The 14,591-nt window shown below is 39.4% G+C and overlaps 1 protein-coding gene across 2 annotated transcripts; it reads left to right on the forward strand.

The window, feature by feature from the left end:
* The first annotated feature begins 841 nt into the window (after positions 1 to 841).
* On the forward strand, positions 842 to 14,041 carry fam131c (family with sequence similarity 131 member C). Of its 2 annotated transcripts, none has more exons than XM_069140874.1 (6): positions 842 to 1,115; positions 2,811 to 2,872; positions 5,203 to 5,287; positions 10,772 to 11,002; positions 11,257 to 11,346; positions 13,423 to 14,041. In XM_069140874.1, the coding sequence occupies exons 1-6, from the start codon at positions 1,085 to 1,087 to the stop codon at positions 13,692 to 13,694; spliced, it is 771 nt and encodes a 256-aa protein (XP_068996975.1). In that variant the 5' UTR covers positions 842 to 1,084; the 3' UTR covers positions 13,695 to 14,041. The 2 variants fall into 2 exon arrangements, with proteins under 2 accessions (XP_068996975.1, XP_068996976.1); XM_069140875.1 differs by having other exon boundaries at positions 13,426 to 14,041.
* Positions 14,042 to 14,591: the final 550 nt, after the last annotated feature.

The raw sequence follows: 14,591 nt of genomic DNA on the forward strand, positions 1-14,591 counted from the left end.
GACTTCTAATGACAGTCCTTGAACTACTTCACAAGTCCTAACGAGTCCATTAAAGGCCAAACAAGTTGAGGAAGTTCTGATATTTTGTTCAAAATCTCATTTTTAAAGTCTGTTTTTCCAGTGATGTCCAATGTTTTCAATGCACGATCTAGATATATAAAGTTGGAGAGTGGCAAATGGCCTAAAAACAAGGACTATATTCTAATATGTACTGAATATAAACTGTGCAGTGATAGTGAATAGTAGTACACTGTTTATTGTGAGCAGTGAATGCACATCATTGTGTATAAAGCAAGGTGTTGTATTGTTTGCCTTAACTGAAACAGATCTCAGCTGAAAGTTGCAATAATGCCAGGACAGATTAATATTTGATGTCATAATTATTTTGAAGAATTTCTGAATTCTTTTATGTCAGGTATTAAAATCAGTTTAATTTTGGATTCCATATTAAAAGCATGTGTTGTATTGTAAACTGTATTAGATACAAATTTAAATCATACTAAGCCCCGCTGTAGAATCATATATCTACTCAGCTCTAACTCGAATATGTTTTAAATACACGCCAACACATATGAGCATCCAACATCAACAAGCTCTGTCAGTAAGTCCTCCGAGATCCACAGAGAGAGTGTGATGTGTACAGTGGGATGATGAGGAAGAATAGAGTGGGAGGAGAATAGAAGAAATGGAGGGGAGGGGATTCAAAATCATCAGCAAACCAGCATACATGCTTTCTCCCCATTTTCCTCTCTCTCTTTGCCCCCCCCCCTTCCTCACACACACACACTTTTTCTGTGTCGCTCTCTCACCTCTCCTCTCCTGTACAGAGAATTCAGCCAATGCATCAGATTACAGCTCATCTGGTTCGCTCTCACTTTCCCCCTCTTCGCATCAGTTTCTGACTTCTCTCTGCTCCTCTGCTGGCTGATACTTCTCCCACTGCTGCTGCGTCTTCTTCTTCTTCCCTTTCTTCTTCACCCCCCCTTTTTTCTCTTCCTCTCTTTCACTCGCTCCTCATCCTCCTCATCCTCCTCATCCTCAATCCGCCATGGTGAACAGATAACCGGCCGGCCGTCCTTAGACCATGGGTTCCTGCCTCTGCAAAGGTCACAAAGGTCAGTGCCACGAGTCCACCTGTTTGTGCTTCCACATCTGTGTGCATGTTTGAGGGTTGTTGACAGCAGCCAAAAATCAGTCGAGGAGCAGAAGTATTTCAGAAAATTACATCATGTGTTTGAGAGACAGCTGTATGTGAGAGCTCAGAAAATCATAGCAAATGCTTGATAATATCATCCTGCAGTTGTATACAGGCACGGCTCAGATGTATCCCTGAGGTATCAGCAGCAGAGATGGAGGGTAAAACCACCTGAATCACCTTTGTTTTGGATGTCAATCCATCATAGGAATAATTAGTGTGAAACTGTTGTACAAAGCTAATTCTTCCAAAAAAACTTTCTTATTTTCATCTGCTCTCTCGAAGCTGTTGTGAATCTGTGGTGATTTCTTTAGTAATTGGACTCGGAGGCAGGAGGTTGATGATGAAGATTGTGCGGATCAGTGGAGGACAACAGAGGCTTTAGGATGTGACGGCTTCATCTGATTCTCATCTCCAACTTGTCGTGACTTGAGGATGTGACTTGGCTCATAATCTCTCTCATATGTGCTGTCTGTCACTGCAGTGGTGGGAAATAAGTTAGTGTGTGTTGCATCTGAAAAGCTGTCTGGATAAAACAACACTGCCTCAGCTGGATGACGGGACTTCTTTCAGGAAGAACACAAGTCATTTCTGCTGTCAAAACAAAAGATAAGAACTTGATTTGATTCCTCCAAACAACAACCTACTTGTTGTTTTGTCAGTAGATGACATTTACTGCCGTAGTCCATATTTTCAGCCTGAGTGTGCAGTGCAGCCTGAAAATATTCTGTGAGACAAAGTCCGCTTTTGTTCAGGAAAGGCCCCTTTTAAGAAGGTGGGAGGTATTGAGCGCAGCACTTTCAAGCTGGGAAGAAAGAGAGAAGGCAACTGTGAGGCGCCAGACAAACAGATAAGAGATCAGTGGGAGAGTGTGTGTGTGTGTGTGTGTGTGTGTGTGTGTGTGTGTGTGTGTGTGTGTGTGTGTGTGTGTGTGTGTATGTGTGTGTGTGTGTGTGTGTGTGTGTGTGTGTGTGTGTGTGTGTGTGTGTGTGTGTGTGTGCATGAGAGAGTGAGTCAGGGTGGGATTCAACCCCACAAGGACAACAGACTGGTCCAGGACTCGTGATAGGGTTTCTTGACCTGCTAATAGCTTCTGATGAGGCCGGAGATCAAACACAGCCCTGGGGCACCGGTGTGTGCTGGCGACCGGGACTTAAGTAAATCGAAGGGCATCACTCGCCTCCTGTTGCTGTAGCGTTTCCATAGCGACAGCCAATTGTCTTGACGACACCTCCTTTAGGAAACCCCGAGCATATTTCTACTCCCGTGTGTGCTTGTGTGTGTCCACTGACCTTTCTAATGATGTTAATTCTCTATTGTTCTGACCTGCTCTTCATTTCCTCTTGTCATTCATATGAGCCTCATCGTCATCAATTATAAAGCAAATCGGCAGATTGTGGCCCGCTCCAAAGCTAAATATGCAGAGCAGCTTCAGTTAAATGACTCTAATAGGATTCGATGCTCTCTCTCTCATCCATTATCTGTGAGCCTCGCTTGACCACTGGCTGTTACACCCAACTGGTTTGGAAGACCATGATCCTATAAACGCATAAACATACTGACATATATATGTATACACTATAAATCAGCAGTGTTTGTGTGTGATTACCCACAGAGCTCCACCTCCCCGTAACAACTCTGCAGCAGACTGAGGAGGGTCAGCCGTCCTCTGTCAAGGCAAGTAGAAACCATCAATGTTACCTTCTGGCCTGATTTTGACCTTTTCAGCATCGACCTTCCTTTTGTAGTCTGAAAACAACATGTGTTGACTTTTAGGTTAAAGGTTAGCGAGAAAACAGCATTTACTGGAAGTATCTTCAGCCAAATGCTGGCAATGGTGTTTCATTTTGTTTAATATACTTTTTATATTACATATACAGGACATACTGGATGAATATTTGTTCTCAAATTTGGGTGGACTTTAACTTCAACTTCAACTTTAATGTCAATCCACCGTATGACATACAGACATACAGAGATCGAAATATTGTTTCTCACAGTCCCACGGTGTGCAAAATAAAAAGATAAAACAAGAAAAGTATAAATATGTAACAATAAAAAAAACAATAAAACAGACAACAGCCACAGTGACACTTAACTGCAGTATATATAAATACAATGTAGTGCAAATACGGGTCCAAAGTGCAAAAGTTCAGACTTTATGGGGCGAGGGGGAGAGAGGGGAGAGAGTTCAGCATCCTGACAGCCTCATGGATGAAGCTGCTCCTCAGTCTGGAGGAGATGCACGAAGGCTGCGGTACCTCCTTCCCAGAAGGCAGGAGGCCGAAGAGGCTGTGTGAGGGATGGGTTGAGTCTCCCACCATGCTGACTGCTTTGAGGGTAAGGCCGGGTGTCGGAGATGTCCAGGGTGGGGAGGAGTGTGGAACCAATGATCCTACCAGCTGCCTTCACTGTGCGCTGCAGGGTGTTTCGGTTGGAGGCGGTGCAGCTCCCAAACCACACAGTGCTGGTCAGGATGCTCTCCACGGTGTCTTGGTAGAAGGAGCACAAGATGGGTGCTGGGGCTCCTGCTCTCTTTAATTTGCGGAGGAAGTAGAGGCGCCACTGGGCTGCTTAAATGTTTACTGGCACACAGTTCTGCTGATTAAATAAGAGTAAAATAAGAATTAATTTTAATAAAGGCTTTTACTGGCTTTCTCTTCAAGATTATCTGGAATTCTTATAACAGAAAAAGATACGATCAGATTTTGTTTTTAGTTTCGTTGATTATCTGCCTATCATATGTTTGTCAACTAAGAGCAGCTCCTTTTTATGTTTAGCTTTACTTTCACACATGTTCGGTCTGCTCCTACAAAACTATCTGTCACTTTGTCCATGTGGAAATCTTTAACCACGAAGATTAACAAACTGGCAGCGTCTGTGGATAGTTAATCTCGACATCTGCTATTGACATGAATGACATCAGACTTTACTAATTCTCAAATATCACAGCACATTTTGTTCTGCTGCTTTGGGGATTTGTTTTACTTTCTTTTTTTTTCTTTCTTTTTTTTAACCTCATCTTTACTTCTACTCTGTTTTGCCACAGTGTAATGTCATCAAGCTCAAGTACAACCTTCACTTTTTCAGTGTCTCCATCAGTACTGGGACTGAAACTGTCACATACTGTCATTTGTAAATACTTTAAAGTAAGTAGAGAAAAGATTTAAAGTTAAAGTTACATTTACAGCCAGACATTTTATATTTTGTATTTGTATATACCTTTTAAAGCATTACATATTAGACAAATTATCACTTTGCCAAACAATGTCCTTAAACGATTATTTAATTATACTGATTATGTAACAACTGTAAAACTTTATTAAAGAATAAAGGGTTTGATACATTTGAGTGCATTTTTATCATCTTTAAAACTTAAACTGGACTAATCTCCAACTGTTTGAACTGGAACCATCCAACTAACATATAAGCATGTTTAATGCTTGTAATCCCATTTTGTTTGCACTGTTAAGGCATTATTCTCAGATCAAAAAACCAAGAGAGATCTATTTGAAAAGTCTATTCTCTTTTCATACTGATTGCAGCTACTTGAGGGTGTAAACAGCAGACAGGTTTAAAATATCCCCTTTTGTTTGCAGCTCATTCAGACTGGGTGTGAATGCTGCAGGATTTCTGGCTGATATTGTTATTATCACCTCTTTCCTTGAAGAAGAAAAAAAAGTGGGAAAAGTGTGGGTTGAGTCATCAGGCATAGGAAATGATTGCTAGAGGAGGATGTATGTGAATCTCCTGGTGCGTGTATGTGTCTGTGTCTACATTGTGTGCTGTTCTTTTGTGCAGAAACCTCATCACTCTGATTCTGGTGATTTTTAAGGTTCAGATAAAGAGTTAGCAGCCACTCTTTCAGAGGAAATCCATTTAAACCTAAAAGAAACATCATAAATGTGCTGGCGACAAACTAAAATGTGGCTGTTTTCTTTGTTCACACTGGAAATATAAACTCACATGAATGACAAAGATCCTTCCTCCTGTGCGTCACACTGCAGGATGGCCAGAATCCCTCCAACGGCAGCGTGGCAGATAAATCCAGCCGCTATGACATCGGCGAGCTGGCCACATCCTCTTTGATAGGTGAGACACACATTCACATGGAAACAACCATGTTTACTTCATGTTGTGTTTAGTTCACGGTGTGTTTCATTATGAATCCAACATTTGAGACTGGGGGAAAAAAACAACCTCGGAAATTGTGTTTGTGTCCCATGGGGATTAGTAATGTGAGGACATTCATTGACATAATGCATTCCCTCGCCCCAGACCCCAACCATAATCTAAATCTAATTTTAATCTTAACTCTAAAACCAAGTCTTAACCAAGCGGCAACCCACTGTGATGTCACCCATTGGTTTGTGAATGACTGTTATGAAGCCTCGAGTTCAGATTTTGACCGTCGCCATCTTTGGAATAACCGGCGATACCGGATTGGAAACCCGCCGATACTACGTCCCACCCACCGATAGCCATAACCTGACTGCACCACAGGCCTGTCAATCAAACAGACACATCCCCAAAAACAGTGCTTTTTGAAGGTTATTTTCTAATTAATGATGGGGTTTTGGAGCCAACCTCTAGTGGCACTCTGTGGTATTACAGCCTCATTGCATTTTTCAGACCCAGAAGTTACGTCCACTCAAATACAGTCAATGGTCTTAACCCTCAAACAGCCCTTTGAAGAACTGTGACAAAATTAGGACTGGCCAAAATGTCTTCACGTTGTCACAATATCCCCACTCCGATGGTTGAAAACTAGAACAGGTCCTCACAAAGATGGTTGTACAGGTCGGCGGTTGTACGGCCATCTTTGTGGAGGCATTCAATTCGATAATGCAATCCCTCGCCCATTACGCTAATGTTAACCATTACACTTAAATGCCTGACCCCAATCCTAACCAAGATCTCATTCTAATCTTAACACTAAAACTAAGTTTTAACCCTCAAACTGCCCTTAAAAAGGTGTGAAAAGTGAAGACTAGCCAATATGTCATCACTATGTCAACGCATCCTCACTACGATGGTCTAAAACAAGCCTGTTCCTCACACAGACAGTTGTACACACACACACACACACACGCACACACACACACACACACACACACACACACACACACACACACACACACACACACACACACACACGTCCTTCTTCCATTTGATTTTCTTCTCCATCTTTAACTTCCTGCTCTCCTCGTGTCGGTGCCTCCTCCTCATTTTCATCCCCTTTTCTGTCTCCTGTCTCTCTCTGCCTCATGTCGACTGCTTCCCCCTCTCTGCTGGAGGTTCATTATCTCAGTTAATGTGTTATGCCTTGCTGAACTTTTCCAAGTGAAAGCTCCTTTATTACGCTGACAGTATAATTATGAAAGCCATGAAAACCTCATGAATATGTTAAACAAATACAGACATTCAGGCAGATGGCAGAGAGGCAGACACCTCCTCCGGGAGTGACAGATTTGATCTAATAAAAAAAATAAAAAAAGCTTTATAACATTTACTCTGTCCTAATCAGATGTCAATCATCAACTAAATTGGCGATGCAAATTAAGTAGACTTGGAGCTGACATCCTAACTGCTCAAATCAGATCATACTGTGCAAGCTCAAATATTATTTTGCAAGTGTAATTATATTTGGAATAATATAATGCAGACATGGCTGTTTTTATTCCTCTTGTGTGATGTTCTTTGATAGATGCATTAGGCAGATATTATTCAGTAATGTTATCAGTAAAAGGACAAAGCCCCGTTAGCAGACCTAAAAAAAATTAAAACATTTATTTGGCTGCACAATTGCAGAAGTGTTGGACTGAAAAGTACGGTTTGTTTTTTTTAAACACATTAAGTTTTTTTATTCATACAGAAAAATGGAACTAAAAATGCAGCAGAGTATATCTGAGGGTATTATTGAAAATGATGGTCATTAAAATCCATTTTATTTATTACTATTGGAGAAAGAAGGTTCTGAGTTTATTTTATCGATACCTGTTTATATAACAAATTATCTTGCATACAAAGTTAACAGATGCAGGAATTTTTTGTGGAACCAACAAATATTTTCTAATTTCGAGTTAAAACAGTTTAAATGTTTGAGTTCTTCTGACCTGAAGTCTTTTGACTTGATGAGTTCGCTCAGCTCATTGAAGTAGTTTCTAATGAAGCCTCAATTAACAGGCTTCTTTTAAACATGCATTTTTTTTCACAAACCAAAATCTCCTCAGTTTTTTAGTTTAAAGAAAACTTTCATTAAGAAACGTGCTGCATATTTCTTTATTGCTGTTTCTTCTTGGGGTATTGATCAGAAATTACCAGAAAATATCAGACATTTTTTTGTGTCATTATCTAAATTCACTCCTTTTGATGAGTGTTCGGGTGGTTCTTCTGAAAATGAGTCCATAATTATTGAGATATTAAGCCTCAAACAGAAGTATGTTTTGGGGCATGTCTGGTTTGATTTACATGCCTGGGATGCAGTCAGGCTGCCAGGCAATCATAGTGTCCTCGGGTTCACGGTGTTCAGATCTATGAGTCATATATGCATGTTAATATGCTGTGAAGGCTCACAGGGCTGAGAGCAGAGCTTATTCAATTGTGGTTTCATGGTGATAATTAACTCTGGGAAAACAAACTATACCATTTGCAATCATTAGACTTCAAAATCTCACATTGTTTTAATCCAAGTTGCTTTTTCTTTTGGTATCACTGTCACCACCATAAATTTGATTTGCTGTGGTTCTGTTTATTAGCTCGGTCTACCACTGCTTGAAATAAACAGTAACTGGCAAATTACAGAAATGACCAGTTTTATCTCCTTGTTATGACTAGATGTTTTTTGAGAATTATGCCCATGTCGGCTGGTATGCATCTGCAGGTTTCATTACCTTCCCTGTCTGTTCATCTGCTTGTGTTTGCTCATGTGCTCTGTAATCTCCAACATACAGCAGGGAGTCCTGCTTCACATACTGAAATATAGGTCTATTTTTATAAAGGGACTTACTCCTGACTGAGTCTGGTTATGAAAGTTGTAACCCCCTGTTTATCATAGCAACATGATAAACAAGTTTGAGATAGCATTTCTTAAAAGAAAGCTCAGATGACGTGTTGACAGACTTGTTGCCTTAGAAATGTCATGGCTGAACTTGTCATATCTGGTTTCTCTTTGAGTTAATAACAGTAGTTATTTTAAAGATTCAGTGGGTCAGATTTAGGGGAATTTTTTGGCAGATATGGGATATATAATAATGTTTTCGTTATGGTACAACCTGAAACTAAGAGTTGTTTTTTTTAAAATTTTGGTATGACTGGTTATTTGCTTCCACACCCACTTATAAAAAAACACTTGTTTGGGGTTCATTAATATATGTTTATTTGTGACATTACACAGTGGGGCACTGTAAAAAGTTTGTTTGAATGGTTAATTTTCATGAGTAAGTTGGGGGAGGATTAATTTTACGCTGTTCTTGATTGATATAATCAGTATGGAACAAATTACTATGAATAATGTGAAAGCGGGTTTGCTTATCGTGGTGAGCCAATGGAGAATTAATATCCAACTCAGTAGTTAACAAAGGCTGTACAGTTGACTTTAGTGTCTTTTCTAAAATCAAGTAACTATCTATCTATCTATCTATCTATCTATCTATCTATCTATCTATCTATCTATCTATCTATCTATCTATCTATCTATCTATCTATCTATCTATCTATCTATCTATCTATCTATCTATCTATCTATCTATCTATCTATCTATCTATCTATCTATCTATCTATCTATCTATCTATCTATATCCTTCAGTGCACAATAATAACTAAAGCGGACTCAGACAAGTATATCAACATTTTTGTCAACTTTTGTCTTATCGGGACTGTGTCAACTGCAAAGTAAGGGAACAATGTTCAAAAATACTTTTGTGAAAAGAAAAATAATGACGATAAAAGTGAGGGAGAAAATAGGATTTAGAAAAAGCCCTTGAAGTTCATGCAGGCTTAAGTTTTATACAAATCTAATCATGCAAACTCATGAAAATGTTTTAGTTTTGTTCATACATAGGCTATGCATATGTGACATTTTGGATTCAAGTATTTTATGCTGAAATATAATGCTGGGCCTGCATAGAAACATGCATAGCAGCCAGGAGCTCAGTGTGTATCAACCTCCTGAGGATCTGGCAGCACCTGAAATGCTGTTTCTTAACTGCATTGTATAAATTAACAGACATGGTGACCAACTGTGTTCTTGAAACACATTAAACACATTATAGTTCTGCAAGGAGCTTTGTCAGCCAGTGATTTGGTCTTTTCCACAATGCAGTGCGGACAATATGCACAAAATACCCCATTTGAAAAACAAGTGGGATTTTCCTGCTGTGTGCACATAACCAAACATAGCTTCCTCTCACCACCAACAGTCAGCCAGAACAGAGTCGTCACAGTGTGAACACAGGGTGAGACAGTCGTCGTGTCACAACAACACAGAAAAAGAGTCACTGGGTGCTGAGTTTAAAAGAAATGACATCATTGTCATGTTTTTCTCAGTTGGAATGAATGCACCACACTTTTATTTCTCACTACCGATTCCTCTGTTTGAACTATTCCTCCTTCTATTTCTATTTCATGTTTTTCTAATCCCTACGCTTGCTACCCTTCCTTTGTCTGACATTTTTCTACTTTTTTTCCCCATAATTTCTTATCTTAACCTTTTATCCTCTGTCTCTGTTTTGACCTTTTCAACATTTCCTTTTTTGGTCATTTTACATCTATTTAATTTTCCTGTCTTGCAACATGACCTACTGTCAATTTCACTTCTTTTTAAAGACCTCTCAACGTTCCTGTCTCCTGTGATTAAATGAAATGAGGGCTTCTTTGTGGTTTTGGCTAGTGAGTCCACCGGTAATGAATAACACATTAATGCAGAGATACAAGAACAGTGTGACTCATAGATACTGCTTAAGTCCATTTAGGGCAACATTTGGAGACCTGATGTGACTTTTACATAATTTCCTTGTGACTATTTTTGTACCAGACACTTAAAAACAGCAACAATATTTAACTAGAGGCTGAACAACTAAATAAGACCACTTTTTCTGTTGTGCATTAATGTGTCACTTAAAAATCTATATCTTAATGTATGTGCAGTGTCAAAAAAGAAGTTAATCATAATAATATATATAATTGTCTTGATATCATGTGGTTGTCTGGCGAATAGAGCTCCACACAGTGCTGTAAAAGAGCTGCAAATTAAAAACAAGAATATGCAATTCTGTAAAAAGAAATCCTCTTCTATGAAGGCAGCAGTAGAAATGCTTCTTTTCATGGTTATGCAACAATTTCATCTCAAATACAACCATCTCATGATAGTTTATCTTTCCCTTATGTCCTTTTAGATTTCAACCACCATATCCTCCTATCTCCTCTACTATACTCCAACTTTATCTGCACTAAACTTTCAGAAATTACCCTCTTTTTACCTCTTTTACCACACATACTATAAATCTAATTTATTTCAGCCTTTATCAAATCCATTTTTATCATTTTTTCTCGCTCTACTCTTTTTTTTTTTTTAGGTCTGGTGGCCACTATAAAGGAGCACATCACCAAGCCGACGGCCATGGCCCAAGGGCGGGTCGCCCACCTGATTGAGTGGAAGGGTTGGGGTGGGTGCGGTGAGGCCGGGAGAGGTGGGGCCTTGGGTAAAGGAGGTGGCAGGTGGGGGGGCATTGGGGCTGAGCTGCTCGAGGATGAACAGTTCTACTCCCAAATGACGGATGAGATCAAGGAAGCTCGCTTTGCTGCAGGTGAGACAGTTTAAGAAAAACAAGCTGTGGTCAGTAGAGATGAAGCACTGCTCTGATCCCTCTGACACGTTTTTTGTGTGACTGGCTTGTTCAGAGGGAGCGCCTACAAAAATCAATAATCCCCAGCACTTTCCATGACTGACTCAAATCTAGTGCACTTATTTGATTCCCTGTTGGTAACCCTGGTGGAAAACAACAGGGGAATCGACTCCTGAGAAGAGCAACATAAAATGTGTTTGCCTTTTGTCTTTCAGGTGTAGCAGAGCAGTTTGCCCTGGCCGAGGCAGCCATGGATGTATGGTCCATGAACGATAACTCTGAGCAGCCATCCACCAGTTTACAAGGTTGGTGAGCATTGGAACTTTTAGTCTTTATTTTCATTAAAATCTTCTTTACTGCAAACTTTGCCAATCCAATGTATCTGAATATAAAAGAAACAAAAGACATTTCTTCTGTAACAGTCTGTCTGGGTTCTGCTGATTGTTATCTCAAAATCATTTTTTACTTCGAAAACTTTTCCTTTATGTTGATAAAAAAAATTTAGACAAAAGAGACATAACAAATAAAAGAGTCAATTCAGTGGTTAATGCTAGCAAAGCATAAGAGCATATTAATGCTAGTAAGCCAACATGCTATTATTATGCTCAATAAAACAGATGTAGTGACATGTGTCTGAAAATCAAGGTAACTGAACCCTAGAATCCAAATTTAATGCCAGTTTGGTACATGCACATCTTTATTCATACTCCATGTACTGTAAATGACACTTGCAATTGCTAACACAGCCAGTCAACAAAAAAGCTTGCAAATCCTTCCTTTCATTCCTTCCTTTTCCATGGTTCACCCTTCATCAAACATAAAGTGAACGCAGCACAGTAAGTACAGCTGAGGCCTAGTGCAGCTTCGACAGATGTAAATTTAACATGGAGTTGAACCAGACCAGCTCAGTTTGAAACTCTGAAATGGGCTGCGTACAGAAGAGATATTCCAACGTATCATTTCCTCAGGTCCTCATATTCTTTGCCCCACTTGTGATAAAGCACAGGAAATTTCTCTTTCCATTTCATTTTGATCCAAAAATTATGTTTTCTGGTTTGCAGCAATATATTGAAATTACAGGACCACAAAGGCTACTATTTTTTATTTCTTTATTTCCATCCAGTACACACATTACTTGAAATACAGTGATAGCCTACTGCCATTTACTGCCATCATGACTAGCCACACTTCTTATCTGCCCAAAAAGGTAAACAGAAGATAAAATAGAAATAGATTAAATAGATTTAAAATGTCCGGGTTTTTTTGTCCTTGTTTTGTCCTTTATACAAAACAAAACTTGACCAGTATTAAGTCCTTGATTATCTCTTTTTAAATTTTTATTTACTTTGTTATATGTATTTTGTATGCCTCTGTGCCAAGTTTGAAGAGCATTTACTGATGTTGTTTGTGAGATATCATATTTGTGTATCATGTCTGTCCATCCCATACTCGTGAACGTGATGTCTCACAAATGGCAGGGGGAAATTTGGCATAAACATTTACTTCGTCCCAAGGATGAACTAATTCAATTTTGGAAGTCAAAGGTTAAAAGTCAATGTCACTGTGACCTCATTTTTTACCATTTAAGTAAAGGCAGTATCTCCTGAAGGCCTTAACAGATTTATTGTCAAATTTTCAACAAATCTTTACTTGGACTCATGAACTGATTCGATTTCGGTGGCCAAAGTTCAAAGGTCACAAATTTAAAAAAACCTGAAACTGACTAAATAATCTCTCTTAAAGGAAACTTAACAAACTGAGAAAAGATTTTTATCGAAATCAACTGCAACTGTTCTTGTTGCTCACTTTAGTAGCTCTCTGCAGTGTAACTCCTCACGAGGCTACATAGTACTATTACTCTCTTTCATAAATGTAGTGTGTGATCCCTTCATGGTCACATACTGAGATATTATGAGTTTTATTTTAACTACTAGTGGACAGTTATTATATGTAATTTTGATAAAGCCTGATTGCTAATTGACATCTGTGTGGACTAAACAACTACTGTGCATAAAATCTTGTATTCTTCAGCCATGTAATGCAAATGAAGCTCCAGTTTTGAAGGGGAATTCAGTGTTTGCCATCGAATAAAGCTTCTTCCACTACGCCCTCATGAATTTATATGTATTTTCAAAATAAATATCTTTCACATGTGATTTGCAGTCCTGTGTAATCCAAAACAGCTGCTACATGCTGTGCAGCAGCTCATTGAGAGCACTGGCATCTTTTTTTGATTCAACACAAACACTGTGTGTGTATCTCCAGTTTAATAAACCAGTGTTTAGACATTTTAAAATCACTACAACTTGAGACAAGCTGCCACTATTTGTATTTCAAATCATGTTTTCATTGTTTTGAGTGAAACTATCCTCCCTCCTCAGCAGCACACAGCCACTTCCTGTCTCAGTTCCTGCTCGATGGTGGAAGTGTCGGAGTCCCTCAGCACATGTACAGCATTCACGCCCAGACATATGGCAGCAGTACTGCAGCCAACCCAGTCCCTCCACCTCTGGCCAACTCAGTCTCTCCGACGCCCAACCCTCAGCAGGACAGACACCATCCGTTTGAGGGCAGAAACATTGTGACTGCAGAAGCTACCGTCCGACACGTCGACAGCAGCTCGCTCTCCGAGGATGATGTTTTCTACAACTAAGCTTGGAAAGAAAAAAAATAAGCCTCCAATCTTGATGGCAATCTTTGAAATAAGCCTAAAATAGAGGACTCGAGTCTTAACCACCAGCAATCTGTGAGATAGCTTAAGGGGCAACTCTGGAAAAATGTACGAGCCTGGTCTTCAACTACAAAGACTCCAGATAGTCTTTTCTCTTTGGTTGAGGCATATACTTTTGTGAATGTACATAGTTCAACTGTTACATTTAATTTTGTATTCAATGTACATTAAATACTTTCATATTATATGTAGAACTGAACTGTGCAGAGTTAAATGACACTAGTGTAGCTATTTTGTGATAAAACATGGGTTTTATTATATGTGCTGTATACGGCTGTCTTGTGTTTTGGATCCCTTTTCCTACCATGCGTATAGATCAAGAAGAATTTGGTTCAGGGACAAAAACATGAAGTCAAATCTTGAGAAAAGATATCAACGAAACATTTGAATTGTGTCTCCTTTAAGATTTCTCATCTGAATCTAGAGAGAAGAAGAAAGAAGAAAGTGCACATCCAATTATCTGGCTGCATCTCAACTGTGATTAGCTCTAATTCACACTTTTGTGTCTGAGAGACACAGGTGCAGGGGAGTGAGGAGAGAAAAGACCAGCGTAGGAAAACAGAGAGGGAGAAGGACACATGCTCAGCATGCATGTGGTTGCTGTGCATTTAGACATGTATGTCAGCAAGCCTGTGCGTTTGAGAGTGAGAGATGGTCGGAGAATAGAGGTGTTAATGCTACTTGTCATGGTGTTCACACAAATTGAAGCTGTGTGTTGTGGTGTGTTGTGTTTGTTTCCCCTTTAGTGAATTCAGCGCTGCTCTGAATAGTGTTCAGAATGTGAATGAAACACAACAAAAGACTGCAATGAAGGCTTGT

Source organism: Embiotoca jacksoni, unplaced genomic scaffold, assembly GCF_022577435.1.
Source record: "Embiotoca jacksoni isolate LCO1_2020_lvr unplaced genomic scaffold, fEmbJac1.0.p SCAF_9, whole genome shotgun sequence".
In the NCBI taxonomy this organism is placed as follows: domain Eukaryota; kingdom Metazoa; phylum Chordata; class Actinopteri; family Embiotocidae; genus Embiotoca; species Embiotoca jacksoni.